Genomic DNA, 21730 nt, shown 5'->3' with positions numbered 1-21730 from the left:
ACTGTACTGTGTGCTCCGTTTGGTTCTGCTGTTGTAATAGGTCACAATGTACAGAAGTAAAGGAACACAGGGATTTAACAAGCAGGATGTACTCAATTCAGTTTTATCGCGATAGAATAAAGAGATTGAACAGCAAGTGACTGAAAGCAAGATACTACTTTCAATACAATGTGTCTATTATTCTTGACATTAGAGTCTTTTTTTTATTTATCAGGTTCTTAAGCAGTACAACTATAATTAAAATTTGCAAAAGGCAATTTTTTCCTCTACTTGTTCACCTTTTGCTTCCTCAGGAGAAGAACCGGATGGTTCCAACTGCCATCTTCACCTTCTGGCATGAACCTGCTGCTGGTTATTGGTTCAGTAAGGTGTGGTTTACAAAAAGTGTCCCGAAGCAGTTGCTCCTTCTATTGGCCTTCAAACCAACAGCAGAGCTGACACCTCAATTCAATTCAGATTCCTTTAAGCCGAAGTAACAACGTGTACTTCTTGTAAATTCTCCAGTGAGGACACAGAGGTTTACAATATAATCCGGTAGCTGAATATTCAGTGATTAAACCCCACGTGATAAACCAACAATTATGCTATGGATCCAGAAATTGCTTCGAGTGCAAATATCCAAAAATGCAGTGCAAGTTGCTTTTTCATTCATCCACGGAAAGAAATGCGTCGTTTTGGAAATATGAATCCATCCCTTTTCAAGTGACTTGACATCCGTTAAATTTTGTAAGCAGTCTTCAGTCTTAGCTTCTGCAAGACATTTTCTGGACTCCAGTCAGGCTCTTTGCTGTAAAACTGTCGGAAAAGCACCGAACCCCCCAAAGGCAGACAGAGCGCCGGGGAGCAGTGAAAAGTCCAAAGACAACTTCCATCTTGATCACATTAGGGTTTTTGCTGACGCTGAATGCCAAAGAGTCGGGGTGGTGTGAGAGGGGCTGGGTTTCTTTCCTCCACTCCACCCCTGCTCTCCTCCGTTCTATCCCTTTTCTCATCAGGTTCCCTCCCCGCTAGTTTTGACAGAGAGTCTGAGTCACATCCTTGGAGCCCCATCCCCCGTCTGACGAGTCACCCAGCACACTGTACGCATTTATTCTCTCCACCCTCCTTCAATGTACTTTTACTCCTCACTGTTTCAGAAACATCCCTCTCCCCTTCTCCTCTTGTCTCTTTCCTCTTCCCAGTGGACTTTTCTTGTTCTGCCTTAGCTTGCGATTCCACTAAGTTGGCAAGTTTCCCACCAGTTGGTTTAGATTAGTAACAGGACAGGCTGCCTCGTAAGCCCTTTGGCTGCGGGCCAAGATAGATTGCTATAATGTTTTGGCAGTTATTTCTGAGGCTGTTTTTTGTATTTGTCATCTCATAACTCTACAAACATTCTTAACCAAACACATTGGCACTAATACAAGATGGACACTGTTAAAGGTGCTGTCCACCTGATAACTTTGTTTGATAATAAACCTTAGGGAAGAAATAACACTTCCGGACCCGAATGCCAGTAATTTCTTTCCTAATATAGTCATTTGTCAGAGGCCCTTAATACAGCAAAAAAAGACAAAGACAAGGATATTCACACTTGAGGTCACTGAGACAATTCAAGAAAAATGTTAATCGGCAATTGTTTTCTCTAAAGTTTCATGGAGACAAGGGTTGTAAAAAAAATACTATGGACATCCATTTGCAGAGAACATCTCCAGTATAAAAAATACTCGGGCCCCAAACTCTCCTGATTTAGACAAAATGTGTGCTATATAAATTCATAACATTCTAACAACAGCATTTCTATTTAAGTTATGTCTCCTCATTTTATTTTACAAACACAATCTATGACAAAGGTTATGAAGAATATTTGTTTTGAGTAGGGGCAGTTGCCCAAAGCAATATGTCAAATCAACAAAGACAATGTGAGAACATGAATGAAGCCCTGTCCAACTATCTGGGACCCCGGCCGAAGGCCTCTGGGTCGTCCAGATGTGAGGTGAGGCTCTGGTCTGGATGAGTCTTTTCTTAGGGGCCTCGCTGGGAAATTTTACACTGCCGTCAATGTTGGCTCTCCAGAGACACAGATGGTCGTACTCAAGTGGAAGCATCCAAGTTCAGCAAGACTCCTCTGGAGCACGTCACATGATGCACTCTGTGGTTACGCCGAATGCAGTGTAACGAAATGCAGATCTTTTCGGTCACAGTAGCTTCCATGTGGATATGGCTGGTGATTGAAATGCAGAGGCCGACACAGAACATGACTCAGGCTATCCACTCATTACCTTCAGTGAATATCCAACACAGGCCTATAATTTAAAAAGCTAGGCCTGCGCCTGACAATCCTACCATACTGCACCGCCACAGGGCAACTGGTCTACGTCACAACCTGATCCATCAGTGACACTGTGGAAGCACATGTTCAATCAACAACATGTGTGAGACTAGATGCCCAATAGCAATGTCTCTGTGCAGTATAATGTGCGTTTGTGTGCGAGCTGCTCGAGTAATGAAGCATAAGAATTGGAAAATTAAAGCAAAATGTAGCTGGAACCAGTCTAAGTGTACAGTCTGGCACAGCCAAACTTTAAGGGAAAAGAACCAAGCCGACATGCTAATGTTTGGAGGATGAAATACTGGCCACGTTCACGAGCTAGGTTAAAGTGTGGTAAATATGCTAACATATGACTAGGATTTCACTAAACAGTTTGAGAGCATATAAACTGAAACATTTAAATAGTTTTTGGTGAGGTTATCTCTGTGCGGTTTTGAGACGATGTTCTGTATGCGAAGGTGACTTCAGAATATTTGCCATCGTTGCTATACAGGCAAGAGTCTGAGTCCCACGTCACAGAGGACGAGCATGAGCATTCACACAGGCATGCGCCATCGTTGCTCACATACGTGGTTAAGAAAGACCTATTCATGATTCACCCTATAATACCCCTCTGTTCGACCCCAGGGCTTCTTAAATGGAGCAGTGAGGGTCCAAAGGAAACAGCCTCACATTCCTCACAGATATAGTTTATTATTGGAAAAATAAGCCAGTCTAAATCATGGGCATTGAAGAACCCGGAGTGTTTGCCCATGTAGGAAAATGTAGGTGATGCTTGTAGAAAAGAAATTCCCGCCCCTTCCATAACTGAGTCATTCTGAGCACTTGCTTATACAAAGACTGCTTTGAGTAGATTTTATTTCATCCATTTAAAGGCTTCTTTAAATAACCATGTTCTACTATACTTGCCTGGTAGTTATGCAAAGTTGTAAAAATGGATCTTGAGGTCATTTACACTAAAAAGAAAGTTTAACAAAATGCCAGAATCTCATCTGAAGATCGAGAAATAACATCAACAAACCACACCAAGGTCGTTGCAATGCCTTCCTCTCACTTGCTATGTCCTGTGGTTTACAAGTCCCTCTCAAACCCGACTTCAAATGACAGCAGTTCAGGCCTGTGGCTTTGGCAATCGCAATATTATTGGATGAAACATTCCAAAACAGATTACGTGCACTTAGAAAGGCAGCTGAGGCCTGCATTGCTGTATAAATTAAAAAAATGGCTTTTAATCATCTGGGTCTAAATGCAACAAGTCGTCTTGGGAGAAACTGAGGGGGCCGTGGCCTCTGATGGCGGGCTTTACTGTGACTGCTACCGTGGGAACAGGAAGTACAAGTTATTGAGGATACAAACCATTAAACAAAAACAGGCTAATATAATCTAATCTTCTTGTGAGAGATGTCTCTGTGTGTGTGTGTGTGTGTGTGTGTGTGTGTGTGTGTGTGTGTGTGTGTGTGTGTGTGTGTGTGTGTGTGTGTGTGTGTGTGTGTGTGTGACTGTTGTAAAATACTGTTGTATGTTGTTTGGTTTGTCAAATAAATGGTCTCATCGTTCAAAAAATGATAATACTTGCAGCGTTACTTTATGGTATGTTAATGAAAAAATATTTAAGAACGTAACGTTCCTCAGCTGCAACACAAATATAATCTAATTCTGTGGGGAACGCTGCATAAGATACGAATACACATGTGCACGTTTATTCCAAACAAGACCTTGACGACGCCACGAAATGGTGACTTGAATATTCCCCAAAAAATCCCCCTTCTGAAATCCAATGACTCTATGAAGGTGATCTAATCCTAAACAAGCTTGCAATAACAAACAGTGCAACCTAGAAAGCTATCCCAATGTTTGAAGAACTCTTTCCCCTCTCTCTCATCCTTTGGTTTTGTGTTATATGTGATGCGTGGATTGTGTAGTCTGTCTTCTTTCAAGCGTATCATGGTGGAGAGGCGGTCGTGTGGCCCAGCTCACATGTTTACAATTTATCCACTTAATGTAGTTGTTCCGTTTCTTCCACATTGTTGTTTCTCTCGTGTTAGTTCTGACCGGTTTGTACACATATCATCTATTGCAAGAGGAATCCCACCTGTGTTGACAGTCGTCTTTTCACATAAAAATTATTTTTTTGGGGGAGTTTTCCCTTTATCTGAACCAAAGATCTAAGGACAGAGGGAGCCATGTGCTGTGAAGATTGTAAAGACCTTTGAGGCAAATGTTTTAGTTCTAATTTTTGGCGGTATGAAGAAAAATTTACTTGACTCTCGTTCAAAATTCAACTTCCATCTTCAAAAAACATCCTGTTGGTTAAATTTTCATTCCGTTTCTTAAAAGAGGATATTTGAGTGACAGATACACATTGTGGCGGTGAAGCAGTCTGTAGTGCTTAAACAATCTACCTGCATCTCAAACAGGCAGCTCCAAATGGATCATGGAAAGTTTATTTGGCGACAACAGCTGGATTTCATCTGCGTACGTCTCCAACGAATACCCAATGACCGTATCAGCACCTGCACCCGGGCACATTCTCACACGTTTGCACACTTAAAATGTGTGCAGGAATGCTACGTGTTTTTAAGTATCTAATATACTTAAATTGGTTTACCCAGCAGATGTTAAACTTTGCTTTTGTATTTTAATTTAAAAATTGACTCATTTTGGATTATGCACTGTTATAAACAAATGTCAAGTGATTCACAAAGACTCTATTGTGAAACAGAAAAGGGAGTTTTTCACCACACTTTCTATCCCTTTTTGCATAAACAAAAAGGGAGTGAAATGACCTTTTGAAATGTATCAAACTCGCCAAAGCTTCACATTTTCTCACAGCGTGAATCTTGAAAGCATCTGGTGAAAGAAAAAGATAATATTTATCTTTTTGTCTTGTTGGTTATGAGGAATGACTCGTGGTCTAAGAGCAGACTTTGTGAGGGTCGGTATAGTGACGTACTACATTCTCCACCCAGCATTCTGCTGAACATATGCTGTGCTGGCATCGACTCTCCCAGTAGATCCAGGAAAACGTGTTGTCCTTGGATACCGTTGCTACAGCAGCATCAGCAGGAAATACTTGAGATGAAGAGTCAGGAGATGAGGGGCCTGTTTCATATGAGGGGAGAGCCCTCTGAACACTGATGAAATGTAACCGCCCAACATCTGCCCTTGTTCACCCACATATGTGTACATAGTGTAGCGTTCATCATATGTTCTGGTACACAAAGTTCTCGTACTTCTTTTTGCTTTTAATCCGTACTGACATTAAAACAGCTGTTTTCAGAAATGAGGAAAACATGCCCTTGTATCAGTCTGGCATTCAGTTAAAAAAAGGATTATTTATATGGCCTGAGGCTGCAGGTGTTTTGCACTTGTCAGGGACACAACTGTACCTGCATGAAGTGAAAAGTGGATCAGATTGTCACAGTTAAATATTTACCTTCCCTCCTGGTCATCTACGCAGAGCAGTGGAAACGTTTATAGTGCAATAAGGACGATTATATGCAAGGCACTTCTTCTTTAAGACACTGTTTGGCATTCCAGCCCACTCAGGAAGTGCACAGGTCAGGAAACCTTCAATATGAGGAGAGAAACCTCTTGAAAAACAGCAGGAAGGGAAAAACATCTTCTTGATATCGATGTTATGAAAAATGTCAGACCCAGGACATTCTGAAACCCTGAATGAAGAGCATGTCAAACCAACTTCAAGTACAGTGCAACGAATGCATCAAGTGTATCAAAGCAAAAAAGCTGCTGTTCGCGAGCCAGAAATAATGATTAACAAGGTGCGTTTATGAATATAAAAAGATGCTGAAAGAGAATGCAGATTGAACTCAGTGACCAGATCTCTCACCTTTGCCCATTGCATGGACTTGTGAATACATGTCTCTGAAAAGTTCCTACGCATGCAGCAGGATTATGCAGCAAGTGAGGAGACCGTCCTTCAGCTTAAGTGCCTGCAGCCGTCTCGCTGTGAGCTGACATCCTCACCATAGAGCCCCACTGAAGGGGACCTGAGCAAAGAGACAGTCCTGTAGTCCCCCAACAGCAGGACTTCCTGGTAGTGTCTCCAATTAATCAAATAATTAGCATGTGATAGAAAATGGCTGTAATAACACGACACACACTGCTGGCTACGACACAACGTCATGGATATGGGGACACGTGTGAGATAAGAAACAATTTAGCATTATGGATACATTGTAAATTTAGATTGGTATATGGCTGAGCTTATATTTGACACAACTATCTAATGTATGTGGCTTAAATTGTGTGATTTAGGGCACTTGTGTAAGTGCCCTTCTAATTGACTGTCCAGGCACTCACTCTTGTGCCCCTTCACGTATGAAACTGATTCAACAGCCAGCATGTATATACAGCATGTAAATGCGGCATGTAACGTCAGCAAGAGAGGAAACAAAACACCTTTCAAAGTAAAAGTGTAGCTTTTCTAAAAGGAGAAGCAGACGTATTGCACTCGAATAAATAAGAATGAGTCACGCTAACCATATATAGAAAGTCTCTTGACTTGAGCAAAGGCTGTCTGCACCTGAAGCTCATTATGTTCGTGAACGTCACTCACCTTTGCGGGTGAAATGGCAGCCGTTGGGTTGCACGCAAATTTCCTTGAATCCGGTTAATTTTTTGTCAATTCAGGTTTACTCGTCTTAATCATTTCACTTTGTTTTGCCATTATGAAACAAGCCTGGCCACACTATGAATTATGTTCGTCCTCAAATCTTCACACTAAGCCTGCAGTACTTCATTAGTCCAGCAAGTGGCGCCAGATTTAAAACGTGTGTCACATGGAGGCGACATCTGAGCTGTTTAATGAGGTTCACGTTATCTCCATCAACTCCAATGGACTTCTTTAAAAAAAAAATAATAATAATAATAATTATACACTTATCTTCGGAATGTTATTTATGTATCTATTTATTGACATTTTAGATTTGTTTCCAGTGAGATGTTAATAACTTTACATTGTTGTAAACATAATTGTCGTTTATCTAGAAACAATATTTATATATGTGATATATCAATTATAAATAATAACTTATAACTCTGTTCTGAATGTATTTTTATTTCTTATTCTGTGTGACTGTTTGAAAACACTTATTCAGTGATGAAAAATAACGGATCAAGTCATTGATAATAGGAGCTCCTTCTAGTATTAAAATCATAAAGATACATATCCCTACCACTTAGGTCTTCACACGCACGCACGCACACACACACACACACACACACACACACACACACACACACACACACACACACACTCTTCAAAGGGGAGGGATGAACGGAGGGTAACTTGTTGCAATCAGCAACCTCACCACGAGACGCCACCAATTATCACTTTGTTCCTTTGAACAATTCAGTGATTCATTGATTAACTACTAACTAGGACAATTCGAAATTGTGTGTCTTTATTTGTACCCATTTCCACCATTATCTACGCAAACAAATTGCTCAGTGCTCACCAAGTACTTCCTCAAACTATCTGAAGTCTGCGTGAACCACGTGACAATGAAGCGTTTTGAGCTTCCGTTGACGCGACCTTCCCTTGAACGGCTCTGGGCTGTATAACTCCAGTCTCCAGACATCACATCTATGCTGCTTTCACTTGCACCGTGTAACTTTGTAAATCCTGCATGGACTTTACTTTTAATGGGACAACAGTATTGATAATAATGATTAACAAGATAAGAACAATAATAACAATGACAACATACCATTAACAGTATTTGCAATGCAAAATTAGAGATACTTATTCCATTAGAATAATACAACATTAAAGCAGTAGCTGTAACCCAACACTTTGCATAATGATGAATACGGTGTCTTTATATGTTTTGATTAATGAGTTGTTATTTTGTGTTTTATTCTACATCATCATTACACATCATACTACTAGCTATTTATGAGGAAAATGAGAAGCTCTACAGGTTGCCACCGATCCAATTCACAATTAGAGATGTTCTTTCAACAAAGCTCATATTTCTCTGTGTTGTAGTTGTCAATGTTTCACACAACTACTCAAGTGGCAAACACACACAGAAAGCAATTGAAAACAGTGATGACAACAACAGCCGCTAATTGTTTTATCTCGGCTACTATGGTAATTCTTAAATTCTGATCGGATATTTCCGATAGCTCGTGAAGGCATCATACTACATTTGACTTCTTCCGCGTTTACCTGCAGCGGGAGTCTCCCAAATGGTAGTTTGTTGCAAAATTGAACAGGTCACGAACAGAGCTGTATATTTGTGTAGGGAGGAAGAAAAAGAAGTGAAAAGGAAAAGGGATAAGGGAAATGAATTGAAAAAGGTCTATCCGAAAAAAAAAAAGCCATTTTAAGTTTTGTTTTCGTGAAAGTTAGCTGAAGTTGTTCACAATGGGATGTTGTAGCAGCACCGAGGTAAGTCAGCTCCGATCTGATGGAAGTTATGTTACTGCTGTAAAACTTTAAAACTGTCGCGCTATTCGCAAGAGACTTTTGGGTCAACGTGGGGGTGGGGTGGGGGGGGCGATAGCGTCACTTCTTCAGCAGCGGCGGCGGCTCGTTTTACAGCAACAACTCAGTGATTTGTCTGCTGATGTAGGACGAGCAAACTCCTGCACCGCCGCAGTCAGAACAATACAGAATTACGGATATCTCTAATCTTTCCCTGTCTTTGTCATTTATGCCTTTTAAGAGCAAACGTGACTGGAATCCGCTGAAAGAGCGCAGCTGCACGGACATCCCATGGCTCATCATATTCCTGTTGTTTTGTATTGGGATGGTAAGTTCACAGTTGCCTTTACACCAGATGCAATTTGTATTTAACCACCCAGCTGAAACGAATGCAATTTAATACAACAGAAGTGCAATAAGTATTTTATTCCTGAGGGTAGAAATATAGATATTATTTTTTTGCTGAAACTTTTTAGATAGGTGTTTTATTTAGTGGCTTGTTATTTTAGTTAGGGTGATCTTGAAGTTGAATCAACACCTCTCTAAAATAGTCGCAACAAAAACAAAACAGAGCATAACTTTCACGAAGGTCAGCTTTATTGCAGGTTTGACTGAAGCACTTAATAAACTAACCTTTTTGTACATGTCTGTCTATTACTTGCTTACATATACTGACCAATTGTTGCACGAAATAAAGTTGGGAATCAGTGCTAGTCATTGCATATTCGCCATCAGCCATGTAATACACTCAGGTTGAGCTCAAGTCAAGTGTTGATTCAACTTCACAGTCACAATCTAAAATACCTCTAAAATAAGATAAGTAATTCCTGTTAGTATAACACAAATCAGTTCAACAGCACTACAATCAGCATTCTTTAAAATGACACCAAAACTAAACCAACACCTCTTTTAACAGTTTAACAAAAACGGACTAATTTGAGTCTTTATGAAGGTTGTAGCAGAACCCAGGTGGACGATAGTAAAAGCTTACTGATGATTTATTTCAGAGTCAGCTTTCTTGGTGAACATAAATTCATTCCTTTCTCTTTTTTTCTCAAATCCATCTCCCAAATCAATGTAAGAGCTATGGAACACATAAAACAAAAATGAGCTCTTACAAGTGTGAAAAAGTTTGCTAACATTAGCATCTTATTACATACATTCAATTACACATTTACAGGTTAACTAAAACAAAGTCACAAAACAAATAATAAAAACCCAATAAAACATGAATAACCTTGTTCCCATTCTAACTAGGTGCTTGGCCGTTCCTACATTGTCGTTTTTTACTTCAGACACCGTTATTATACACCGTCATTTTAACCTGCTTCTAATCTGAGCCAAGTTCTTGAGCATCCTTACTTTAGATACTTAGCCAATTGGTGAGCTTCTCTCTGAATGCTCTCTGAATAGTGAATGCCTGGTCAAAGCGACAATTTAGTTTGTTCCAAGCATCCTGATAGGCTTCGTCATCGTTTCGGAAGAAGGTGCCATTCAGCACCTGACGTGCTGGACCACTGACGTATTTCTTCACATGGTAGGATTTCTCAGCAGGAGGGATTACACTTCGGTCGATGAGTGAAGTAAATGCTGCTTTCCATTTAGTTACCTGTATTGCATCACTACTGAAGATGCATGGCTCCAGAAGAAGGAGCCTATTTAAGGCTATGCTGTCTTGAAATACCTGAGCGAGAGAGGACATGTGTTGCAGCATGTCACAGAGGAACTGTAGTTACAGGCTCATTCTTGACATCCTTATTTCTCTCGTTGTTATTTATGCAGTCAGCGTCTTCACGTTCTGTCTTCTTGTCGTACATCTTAAATCTAGCTTGAGCTGCCAGCACTTCCTTTTCTGCCTGCAATCACTCCAACTCACGCCTTTGTGCCTCGAGAGCTTTCCAATGCTGTTCTTCTCTTTGTCTTTCTTCTGCTAGCATCATCTCATAGTTAGCTTCCTTCACTGCAAGTGCAGCAGCGGTATTCACACGCTTAGCGGCCATGGATGGAGTCACTGAGTGGTGTTCTGATAGTCTGTGACTTATCAAGGAAGCGGCGGATCCTTTAGACAGACTTTGCATAGTCACGGTGGAGCGGTTCATGAAGGCGTCGTCTTTCCTAGTCCTCAATAAACTCACCATCTTTGTCTATTGCTTCACTAAAGACAATACTCATAATTTCTGTGGGAACTGATTCACGTGTATCAACTCGTCTTCTCATATCAGTGGAAGGTGTGGCGAGTTCTTGAATCTCAAAATACTTATTTATTATGTCATCGTTACTTTTTTTCAGCGCTTCAATGAGAGGCCAAAGCTTACTGTGACATGAACGTCTTCATCTCATCTCTTGCTTTGCATACATTGAGCTTCCATTTCTCAGACATGAAGAGCAGCCTTTTTTCCTTTTTTTTGGCTTCTTCACCTTGTAACAAATGCATTTTCTCTGTGGGGTCCGTGCACGTTTAGAGTGTCAAGGACCTTCAGGTTGGTCATCATTTTTTTTTTTTTAGATTATCTTAAAAGTCGTGCAGACTCAGCTCTCTTGTTTTAATTAAGCCCTTGAAACAGGGTCTCTCAGATACATCTGTCAGTAAGTGGAGCTCATTTTGCAAATCTTTAACTCTGTCTTGGGAACTAGCCATCTGCTCCTCAGTCTCTGTGAAGCTACATGTCTCTGACATTATAAGATAGATTCCTTGAAATATTTAGTCAATAGAAAACCTTTTCGCAGATATTTTCAAACATTTGCAATAAACGATCAACAGTAGAAAGTAACACAGTTGCGTTTCTATAAAGACACTCAAATTACTGTAAGTATTCAATCAAGTGCCGTGTTAACACAATTCACAAAGTAACTGAAATTTAAGCTAAAAAAATTGTAAAATGTCCATAATTTTTAATAGTCCTTTTTAAATGCAAGCAACAGTTAATTTCCTTCACAGTAGATAGGCAGGTCAGTATGAAATGTTCACTGGTTCAGTTAAGTGGTTATTTCTCTCTGAATGCTCTCTGAATAGTGAATGCCTGGCCAAAGCGACAATTTAGCTTGTTCCAAGCATCCTGATAGACTTCATCATCGTTTCGGAAGAAGGTGCCATTCAACACCTGACGTGCTGAATGTCATTTTAACCTGCTTCTAAAATGTCAAGTTACTAAATTGGCATATACTTCCGGTCTCGACAAAAAAAGCTGCAAGAAATAGTCACCCCATCAAAATAATCTCTTCAGGGTCAGTTACAATCTACCCATTGCAGAAATGTTGCGCTGCTTTAGTTTAAGTTACTGTAGGTTTACTATAAAACTGGAACCCAAGTGCAGGTGACAAATTGGCAAATGCAATTCCTGTTTCTGTGTCGTCTGCAGGTGTGCATTTGTGCCTTTCCCATCGCCACAGGAGCCACCTCCAGGCTTCTCTCTGGATATGACAGTTATGGCAACACCTGTGGCAAGAATAACACCAAGATCGAGGGAGTGCCCCTCAGTGGCCGAGACATGAGGGGAAACAAGTTAGTGCGATTTGTTACAGATGGCTCAACATGTGACATAGATGTTTATTTACATCAAATTTATATTTGTCTTTTATTGAAGATGCTTTAAATTCCTACTGTGCTGAAATTGTATTTTCCTTTGCTCTGTTTTCCTGAGTGGATCGCCCACAGTGACAGAAAATGTAGTTATAGATTCAGTACTGAAGTTGGGACCTCTTTTGCCCTTTTGTGAGTGTTGGTGGCACACAAGAAGGCATTGAGCATTGCTTGTTTGCGTGAAAGCATTGCATCATGTAATCCTAATCTAATTTGCTTCAAACAAGCAGTTAACTGCATTTTTAAACACTTCACTTTACTTCCCACTCTGGCTTACGTAGTTGAGACCGTTGAGCTGTCCGGACCAAGACAAACTTACGTTCTCCTGAAAATGACGTTCTCAATTCATTGTCCAGGAAAGTCCAATGTTTGGTCTGCGTGAGACTTAATTTGCGGAAATTGAAGAGAATTGGATGTTATCTGTCAAAAAATTAATGTATATTAAAATCAGTAACAGAATACACCGACTCATGATTGTATAGCATATCTCTTTTATTTATTTTTAAATAATTTGTCGATAAGAAAGACTGGTACACTGTGTATTTTTATCACACAAATATAATTATTGCAAATAAATTCTCTTGTCATAATTTATGTGTAAAGCCTTTTATTGTATTCCTACTTTTGGGCTGTAGCGGTCGACCAGCGTGCGGCCTGTAGGCCCAGTTTTACTGGAACAATGGGTCATGCTTTATTGATGGGCTGATTGCCCATGGAAGCTTTGAATAAAAGGCGTTTCTTCTACAAAGACGGATCTGTGCGAGAGGGTAGCAAATGTCACCATCTTTTATTTTCTACCCAGACAGAACTGTCCCCACTGGCACAGTAAGACCCGAATATACTGATATGTTGTTCAATTTGTTCAAAAAATGAAACCACTTAATAACTCAGATTTTTCTTTCTTGTTCCCATTAGGTATGTTTTCTTTTTAGACCCATGCAATCTTGACTTAATAAACAGGAAGATCAAGTCCGTTGCCCTGTGTGTCTCCAAATGTCCCACTGCTGAACTGAAGACTCACAATGATTTAAAGCAGTTTGCTCTGAGTAACGGTGAGAAGAGTGACAAAGATTTTTAGTTTGAGTTCACTTGGAAACGACATGTGTATATATATATATATATATATATATATATATATATATATATATATATATATATATATATATATATTAGAATATCTAATTTCATGTTGTTTTTTTCTGTTGACAGGATCTGATCTCTGCTCCTATGATATTTCTCCGACAAGATACACAAGCCATTCAGAGAGATCCACGAAATGTCCCAAACTCCCTGTTCCTCCAAGGTAATTAAGCACATCGTTTTAGGTTTTAGTTTAGATATTTGAAGAGGTTGTAAGGTGATGGGAAGAGAGATAACATCACTGATGAGTTCAAACCAACATCATGAATACAGAAAGTCTTCCATTCATTCAGTCATTTTTGATCTCTTTAATTATGTATTTCAGCGGTTAATTCCAAAACGTGTCACACCACCGTGCACTGTAGCCTAACACATCCCAGGACCAAAAAGGAACAAATAAATAGATAGATAGATATAGTCTGCCATAGTCTGTATTCCACTGATTCGAGGTTAATTCAAACCAAATAGTTTAACCTGTGTTCTTCTTTCTTTTCTTGTTCGTAGTAAGTCTGTCCCACTGCTCCACCGCTGTGTTCCTGTGGATATCGACTGCTATGCTAAATTCGCTCAGGCCTTCATTACATTCGTCAGTGACAACAGTGTGTTGCGCCGGGTCATCGCCGGGGTGATGGCCAGCAAGGAGATTATAATGGGCCTGTGTGTGCTGGCTTTAGGTATAACATCTGGAATTATTTTAGATATATGGTTCATTGTTTTTAGAAAATGATAAATTACTGTTTTTTTTGTTTTTTTTCCCTTCTGCTGCTCACACTGCACAACTGTAATTACTCCATGAGGATTCAGTAGGAAGGCAACTTTCGGAAGCAAAAGCTATTTTTGTCATTAAAATAACAGGAAATGTCTGAGTGGTTACAGACATTGTATCCGTTTAGCCCATGGGCAGCATTAATTTGAGGTCTGCTTTAATTCCTCCGAGTGCTACAGCAAAAAAACAGAAGTGTATTTCTTTGTATCTTAATTATTTGATCTGTCTGGTGTGGTTGTATTGAATGTCGAGGCTGCACCATTCCTAACAGCACTGAGTTTCCTGAGGGCCTTTCTCATTTCATTTTATAGCATAGTCAACCCTGTATTATTTATGTCTTAGATGAGCCAGTATTTTCTAAAACCTTTCAATGAACAGATAGCATAAAATCAGCACTTTTCTGTAGCTTGCTGTAACATTTTCCATGTTGGTAGTGTTTGATGCACTGTTCTTTTTTTCTCAGTTCTGTCCCTGATCTTGATGGTCGTCATTCGTTACATTACTAAAGTACTGGTGTGGATTCTGACGGTCCTGGTAATCATCGGCTCTATTGGTAACTTTCAGAAGCGGCATCCATGATGTCCCGCCAACACACTTAATTCATTTTGTGTCTTTCTTAATTTCATCATGTTGACACAAGACAACGGCACAGGATGTTTTCGTATTCAGGATCTAATTGAACTCTTTTCTGCTCTCATCTGTTGCAGGTGGGACAGGCGTCCTCTGGTGGCTCTATGCGGACCACAGGAAAGCCCTTGATAGTAATACCTTATCAGTGTTTGGAAAAGAAGTGGCCTCAGACAATGTTAAGGCACTGCTTGTGTATGCAATCGTTGCTACAATTTTCACGGTATGTCTGAGTGTACTGAGTGTAGGTATGAATTTGGTGATCCAGTATCCCATACTGCTTGTAAACACAGACTGTGAGATTTAGACAGGGTTGAATACACTTGCACGTATGTGCTGTTGTGCGACTATTTCCCGACAAGAAATGTCTCTTTTGTTTTAAATGTAATTCCAAAACTTTACAGCTCTGTTCATTGATTTCACTCGATCACTAATCTTTGTGTAACCCTCCAGGTGGTTCTCCTGCTTGTGATGTTCTTCATGAGGAAGCGCGTGGCTCTCACCATCTCCCTGTTTCACGTGGCCGGGAAGGTGTTCATCCACCTTCCCCTACTGGCCCTGCAGCCTTTCTGGACCTTCATCTGCCTCATGCTCTTCTGGGTCTATTGGATCACTGTGCTTCTCTCGCTCGGGATTTCAGGTGAGGACTAAGGCTCTCCTGGGGAGCTCCAATACAAGTATTTACATTATATTTTTGTATGCTTCAGAATAGCATTTATTATCAATGCAGACACATTTCTAGCATCAGATGTGTCAGTGGTAGCAATTAGAATATTGGTGCTTGTGACATTTTGTCTTGTTTTCGTGGCATGAACAAACTCCCACATTTGGAATCTTGTGCTAGTCCCGTGATGTGGGAGGATGGAGAAAAAGAACAATTTCTCTCTTCATCTCCCACTTCTCTTTTCTACTGTGGATTTTTGATTTAGCAAAGTTTTATTCAAAATGGAAGGCCAGCACAAATACAGTCAAAACATCGCATTTTCTGACTTAATATTTACTATGTTTCTCTGTATTTTGGTAAGTATTCAAATTTAGGAAATTATATTATTGATTTAACTTTAATAGCAGTGAAATATCTTCACACTTAGCACTGAAATATATCGTATAGTCAAACCTCCCAAAGCCATGTCTTTTGGTTCATTAGATACATTTCTTAACTTGTTTGACTTTCTTTGCTGCAGAAGTGTGGCACATATTAGAAGCCATGCAATTAGGAGATGTTGCTCAATGTAATTGTTTAGTTTTTTTGTAGCATATTCATTTGGCTAATTTGGGTATTGTGTTCATAGTTTTGAGTTTATAAAGAACAGGTACAATGTATTGCACTTGTTTCTGGCAAGGATGCTCAAAAATATCAAGAAAATATTGAGGCATGAACAGTAGATGCAAACATTTTAACTCTCGTGTAAAGTGACTCTGACTGATCAGTAAAACATGCAACCCAAACTCACGCTTGTATTTCTTCACAGGGACACCAGTAAAAAACAACTTAACGGGTGTTGTTGAATATGAAATGCAAGGGCCTCTTCAGTACTTGGTGTGGTATCACGCTGTGGGTCTCATCTGGATCAATGAGTTTATACTTGCCTTCCAGCAGATGACCATCGCCGGAGCTGTGGTCACCTACTACTTCACAAGGTATGAAGGAAGTACCAGGATGTCATTTGTATTTTAGCACATTGAGGATTCAAGTTGTCTTTGCTGTCCTGATTCTTTGATCATTCTTTTTTTACGATGTGTAATTACAAACATGGCTTTTTTTCTCTCTCTCGCCCTCGCTCTCTCTCTGATTAACTTCAGGAATAAGTCCCAGTTGCCAGCAACTCCCATTCTCTCCTCCATGGCACGTACCATCCGCTACCATCTTGGGACTCTGGCCAAAGGCTCCTTCATCATCACACTTGTTAAGATCCCTCGTCTCATCCTAATGTATGTCCACAGCCAGCTTAAAGGAAAGGTGAGTTGTGAAATTAAGCAAAATGCTACAAACTCCAAACCTCCATGATGGCCTAAGGTTTGGCCTGTAAGTGAAAGTCGTCAGTACCGTTAATACATACATTTTAATTCACTTTGCGCTTAATCTTTCATAGGAAAACGCTTGTGCTCGTTGCATGCTGAAGTCTTGTGTCTGCTGTCTGTGGTGCCTTGAGAAGTGCCTTGCATACTTGAATCAAGTAAGTCATTTTAGATTCACGGGGAAAGGAAATCCAGTACACTGTATCGTGAAAATGAAGTTCCAAGTATTGACGGTGTACATGTCCATGTTACATCATTACAGAACGCTTACACTGCCACAGCCATCAACAGCACCAACTTCTGCACCTCTGCTCGTGATGCTTTCCTGATCCTGGTGGAGAATGCCCTCCGAGTGGCCGCCATCAACACTGTGGGCGACTTTGTCCTCTTCTTGGGAAAGGTACCACACAGACATGTTTTGCTGCACTGTCCACTAGCAGGAATGTATTACGTGAGATACTCCTTCAAACCAAATTGCGCTTAATGTTTTTAACCAGTCTTATATCTACTCTCTCAGGTGCTTATAGTTTCCTGTACAGCTTTCGTTGGCGTCCTGGCCCTGAACTATCAGAGGGACTACACCGTGTGGGTCCTGCCTCTCCTCATTGTCTGTCTGTTTGCCTTCTTTGTGGCTCACACTTTTCTTTCGGTCTTTGAGAATGTGGTCGACGTTCTCTTCCTCTGCTTCGCTGTGGACACAAAGTACAACAATGGCAGCCCTGGACACGAGTACTACATGGACAAGGCCTTAATGGTGAGAGAATAGAGTGAAAATGGTAACAGACTAATGAAGTAACACAGTATATGTATTATATTTATTCAAAGGTTTCTTCCCCAGTGAGTTTAAAAAGCGGAGACTGTAGTCCATAATATTCTCCCATCTAATAACTGTTAATTGTCACATTCTTTGGATCGCCTCACACATTCATCATGGATTGCTTTGTTTCAGAAAGGAGTATTTAAGCGTCAAACTTAATGTAAAACCATTCACTCTAATGTCTGTCACAGCGCTGCTCAGATGACACATCCTTGGCAACAGTACTATTAATATGTTCTAGTTATTTTGCCTCCCTAATACCACCACTGACGTCTGAAAGCAGACTTGGAACATGGAGCCTTAAGTGGATTTTAGGTGTTGACTAATGCTCGAGGTGCGATTTACGACAAGTTTGTCCGGTTAAGAGTTGAAAAATCTGAAAAAGTTCTTGCATAAGACTCGTTGTTGTAGATGTCTGATGTTTTATATTGATTTATTTTGACCTGGTGGTTTGTTTGAGGCTGGCATTTTCGTCTACTTTGTCGTGCAGTCCTCACATTTTCACCTGCATGACTAGTTATTTACATCCATATTCCTAATCCAGAATTCCCAGTGAATCATTTACAGTGACCATGGGGAACATTGTGTGCAAATTCATATATATATCTAAATGAACTTGAAGGTCCAGAGCTTTTTAATTCTTGACCATATTTTGTTTATTCTTGCAACAATAAACAAGAAACACATTCTTTGATAAACAACTGTTCTATAACTCTGTGTTTCCTTCCCCAGGAATTTGTTGAGAACAGTAAGAAAGAGGGTTTGTACAAGACTGGTGATGGAGATGGACGGGAGATGAAGCCCATGGTGAGTCTTTTTCTTCTCAACTACTAATGTATGGAAGCTTGAAAGCGAATACAAATAATCTTAAAAATGTGAAATGTTAAACTTCAGACTAAGTAAATAAAAAATGGTTGTTTGTGATTATAATGCTATGCCTGGTGTGGTTTCAAAAGTGAGTAAATGTATATATATATTTTTTTAATTTCTTGCAGACACGTGGAGGGACTTCTGCTTGACTGAGCGCCAGAAAGACGCCAAAACCACTAAAAATAAACTCTCAAAACTTTGTAGCATTTCACTCCAGGGACATGATAAAGTTAACTGCTCTTTCTACTGATGCGACAGAAAGCTTCAACAAGAGATGCATTGGGTTGTATTGTATTTTTTATTTTTGAGTAACAGTGATTGTAAATTTAAAGTTTGAGACTAATAACTAATATGGCAAATGCTTATTTGGGTGTGTGTTTTTTATAATAAGATTTTGCTATATTTTCTCTTTTATTCCAGTTTTAAGTAATATGAACAATTTGACATGGTTTAACATGTTTGGTTATCTTTGTTACATAATTAGTGTTGGCTGCAGTTTGAATGCTTTTGTGTACATTTTGAAATGAATGGCTAACTGTGTTTTGTCAAAGTTCTTTTAATATTTTTTTTTATATGCTCAAATAACTTAAAACCCAAAGTTGTGTGTTTGATCTTTTCTCCAAAGCTATAAAACCCTCCATAGGTCACATCATATCTCTTTCAGCCACCAGTCTGTTGTAAATTGTAACAGTTTTTTTTTCTTCAATTGTTAAACTAAAACTATGAAAATGAGGGCGCCCGTCAAAAACCTACACATAAAAAAACTAAATAAACATAAAAACTGTACAAAACCTTGAAACTATTTACATCACACCTTTACACAAACACCAAATACATAGTTCTCCCAATATGCCAACTGTACACTGATAAATATAAAATATGTATCTAGAATAATTTGTCGCATGCTGTAAATGCAGAATATGAACACAAGCAGTTACAATTTTATCGTTTTGCTTGGTGTATTTCTTATACTCTATGACCGAAGGAGTACACTTGGTGGATTTACTGGCAACGCCTTTCTCACGGAGGATGTTTCAGGAAAGGCTAGAAACTTCTAGCTTCAACCTGGTTTGCTTGTGTACTGATGACGCCGTAAAATTGTCATTGACACTATTTCTCCTATGCTCAAAGGTACCAAACATTACTTGAAAGACTGTTACACAATGGCGCTGTGGGGTCTGACATTGACCACCTGAGGGCAGCAAATCCTGTTAAATAACTCGCATCTCAATTGCAAATCCGTTTAAATGCCATGCCCTTCAAAAATAATGAGAACAAAATGACATTTCAGCCGTATATAAGAAATAACAAGTTTAGAATTTTCTGAATCCAGTTAAGGAGAATGAATTATGTTGCCATTTTGTTTTCATGTCCCTTTATGACGTTATTTGACAGATCATGACCTAATTTAGATTTGATCCAGAAAAGATGGAACCTAAATAAAGTAGTTGGTAACCTTTGGGACGCTGGATGAACATTTGTGAAACTGAGTTTATAAATGTAGATGAAATATAAGTATTATCTTTACAACCAAATTGCCTCCAAATATACTCTATATGTAACAGCTGTATTTTTGTAGGTATCTCAAACATATATTTTCCAACATATTTTTAATGTTAGCTCAATATGATTTTAGAGAATTAGAATTATTCTAATTATTAAATTGTAATTCTAGAATTAAAAAACAGTCATGTTTTTTTTTCCCACCTACTAAAAATATGATCTATTATCAAATGTGAGAATGTTTTTGTGCTCCTTCATATGTCAATCATTAAAGTTGAATAGCATGTGTATGATCACCATGGAGGGAGACAGACCAGGCACAACGTTGATTCCCCATGAGTGTATCTACAAGACGTAGAGATTACTGCCTCATCCCCTCCCGGTTCTTTCCAATCGAGCATTGACCAAGCAAGAATCAAGCCACTAAGCAGTTAGAGGTTATTGATGTGAAAGCTCGCCCTGCACACCGCTTTCGGCCTTCATAAAATGCAAGAATCTAGAGGAAAACAGCTCGATGGCTGGTAGTGAGTCACACCAAAGTGATTTCTGCAGTACTTACCGAACTAACCATTCCTGGAAGCCATTTGTCATTGGATAAAAAGACAGGAAAACACATAGTGCTGGAGGCCGCCTCAGATGGAAGCCTGCATGGGATTATTTTACTGTAATTGTGATTGCACCATGAACAAAGCAGGCAGCCTTGGACATGAGTGTGGGTTAAATGGCTGAAGTTTATCGACCCAACTCAACCCCTGTTCGCTTCTTCAAGCCACGTCCTCAAAAGCTTCTTTTTCATATATTTTGAAATATAACTACGTCAGTATCTTACAAGTATACTGAATTTTAGACTTCAAGGTTTTCAAAGTATATATTTTTATATGCGCTTCATTTTAAAATTGTTGCTTCTTAGAATACATATTAAATGAATCTCAAATACATGCTTTTTCTTAGCCCTTTTTAATATTTTAAACTCTATATTTCGGCACATTCTAGAGTATATGTGCATTTTATTTATTTACCTTGCATGACAGATACTGTATGTCATCTTATATGTTGTTAGCAAAGGCAGTGTATGAAATAATCATGTGATTCTTGAAAGCAGTATTGATGCTCAGATTCTGCTGTTAAATAGTTTACAACCATTAAACCCATTCTGCCTCATCCTGTATGGATGGATGTCTATTGTATGCTGACTCAGGCGTTGTAACACGAGCCTGCTAAGTGTCTGTGTGTGTCTGTGTCAGAGAGTGTATTGACCAAACAGTGACTTCACCATTAAGGTGAGCCACACTGCCTCTTCAGCTGCTCGGCTCAGGCCTTTTCAGTGGCGCTTTCATTTAGTACACAAACCAGACGTCCACCATGAAAAGAGCTCACAATGCTGCTGTAGACAGACAAACAGAGAGTAAACCTCTTGGATGACTCATCATAATAAGAGTAAAAAGAACAGGGATATAAACACACCATGTTTAATTCAGTTTTTCATTTATCAAGTTGGGACGTGTGATATGGTCGAAATAGGGAAACACTTGTATTTTGTATATTGAATACCATGATATGACAAATGCAAGCAAAAGCAATTATTTAAACTCAAACTAAGTTTCTGACATTATTCTTGAGCAAGAAACTCTGGGAGTGCTCAG

The 21730-nt window shown here is 39.4% G+C and overlaps 2 protein-coding genes across 3 annotated transcripts in view; one reads left to right on the top strand and one right to left on the bottom strand.

Moving 5' to 3' along the window:
- dlc1 (DLC1 Rho GTPase activating protein) overlaps positions 1 to 364 on the bottom strand; it is a 74409-nt gene extending 74045 nt beyond the window's left edge. The window contains exon 1 of the mRNA XM_068588912.1: positions 279 to 364. The gene's annotated coding sequence lies outside the window, so the exon portion shown is untranslated. The remainder of the gene's footprint in view (positions 1 to 278) is intronic.
- The window catches only part of slc44a1a (solute carrier family 44 member 1a), a 28310-nt gene extending 9186 nt beyond the window's left edge, over positions 1 to 19124 (top strand). The window contains exons 1-16 of one of the 2 annotated variants that reach the window (XM_068588919.1): positions 8517 to 8729; positions 9007 to 9093; positions 12125 to 12267; positions 13261 to 13397; positions 13555 to 13648; positions 13990 to 14159; positions 14715 to 14804; positions 14959 to 15101; positions 15332 to 15518; positions 16351 to 16519; positions 16682 to 16838; positions 16972 to 17055; positions 17160 to 17297; positions 17415 to 17651; positions 18447 to 18521; positions 18710 to 19124. In XM_068588919.1, the coding sequence (XP_068445020.1) occupies positions 8706 to 8729; positions 9007 to 9093; positions 12125 to 12267; positions 13261 to 13397; positions 13555 to 13648; positions 13990 to 14159; positions 14715 to 14804; positions 14959 to 15101; positions 15332 to 15518; positions 16351 to 16519; positions 16682 to 16838; positions 16972 to 17055; positions 17160 to 17297; positions 17415 to 17651; positions 18447 to 18521; positions 18710 to 18733 (1959 nt within the window). In that variant the 5' untranslated portion in view covers positions 8517 to 8705 and the 3' untranslated portion in view covers positions 18734 to 19124. Of the gene's footprint in view, positions 1 to 8516; positions 8730 to 9006; positions 9094 to 12124; positions 12268 to 13260; positions 13398 to 13554; positions 13649 to 13989; positions 14160 to 14714; positions 14805 to 14958; positions 15102 to 15331; positions 15519 to 16350; positions 16520 to 16681; positions 16839 to 16971; positions 17056 to 17159; positions 17298 to 17414; positions 17652 to 18446; positions 18522 to 18709 lie in introns of those variants that run through there. The other variant, XM_068588920.1, reaches the window with a different exon arrangement.
- The last annotated feature ends 2606 nt before the right edge of the window (positions 19125 to 21730 follow it).

Source organism: Clinocottus analis, unplaced genomic scaffold (assembly GCF_023055335.1).
Source record: "Clinocottus analis isolate CAN_PGR_092001 unplaced genomic scaffold, fCliAna1.0.p SCAF_22, whole genome shotgun sequence".
NCBI classification, from domain to species: domain Eukaryota; kingdom Metazoa; phylum Chordata; class Actinopteri; order Perciformes; family Cottidae; genus Clinocottus; species Clinocottus analis.
This window is presented reverse-complemented; position numbering and strand designations above follow the sequence as displayed.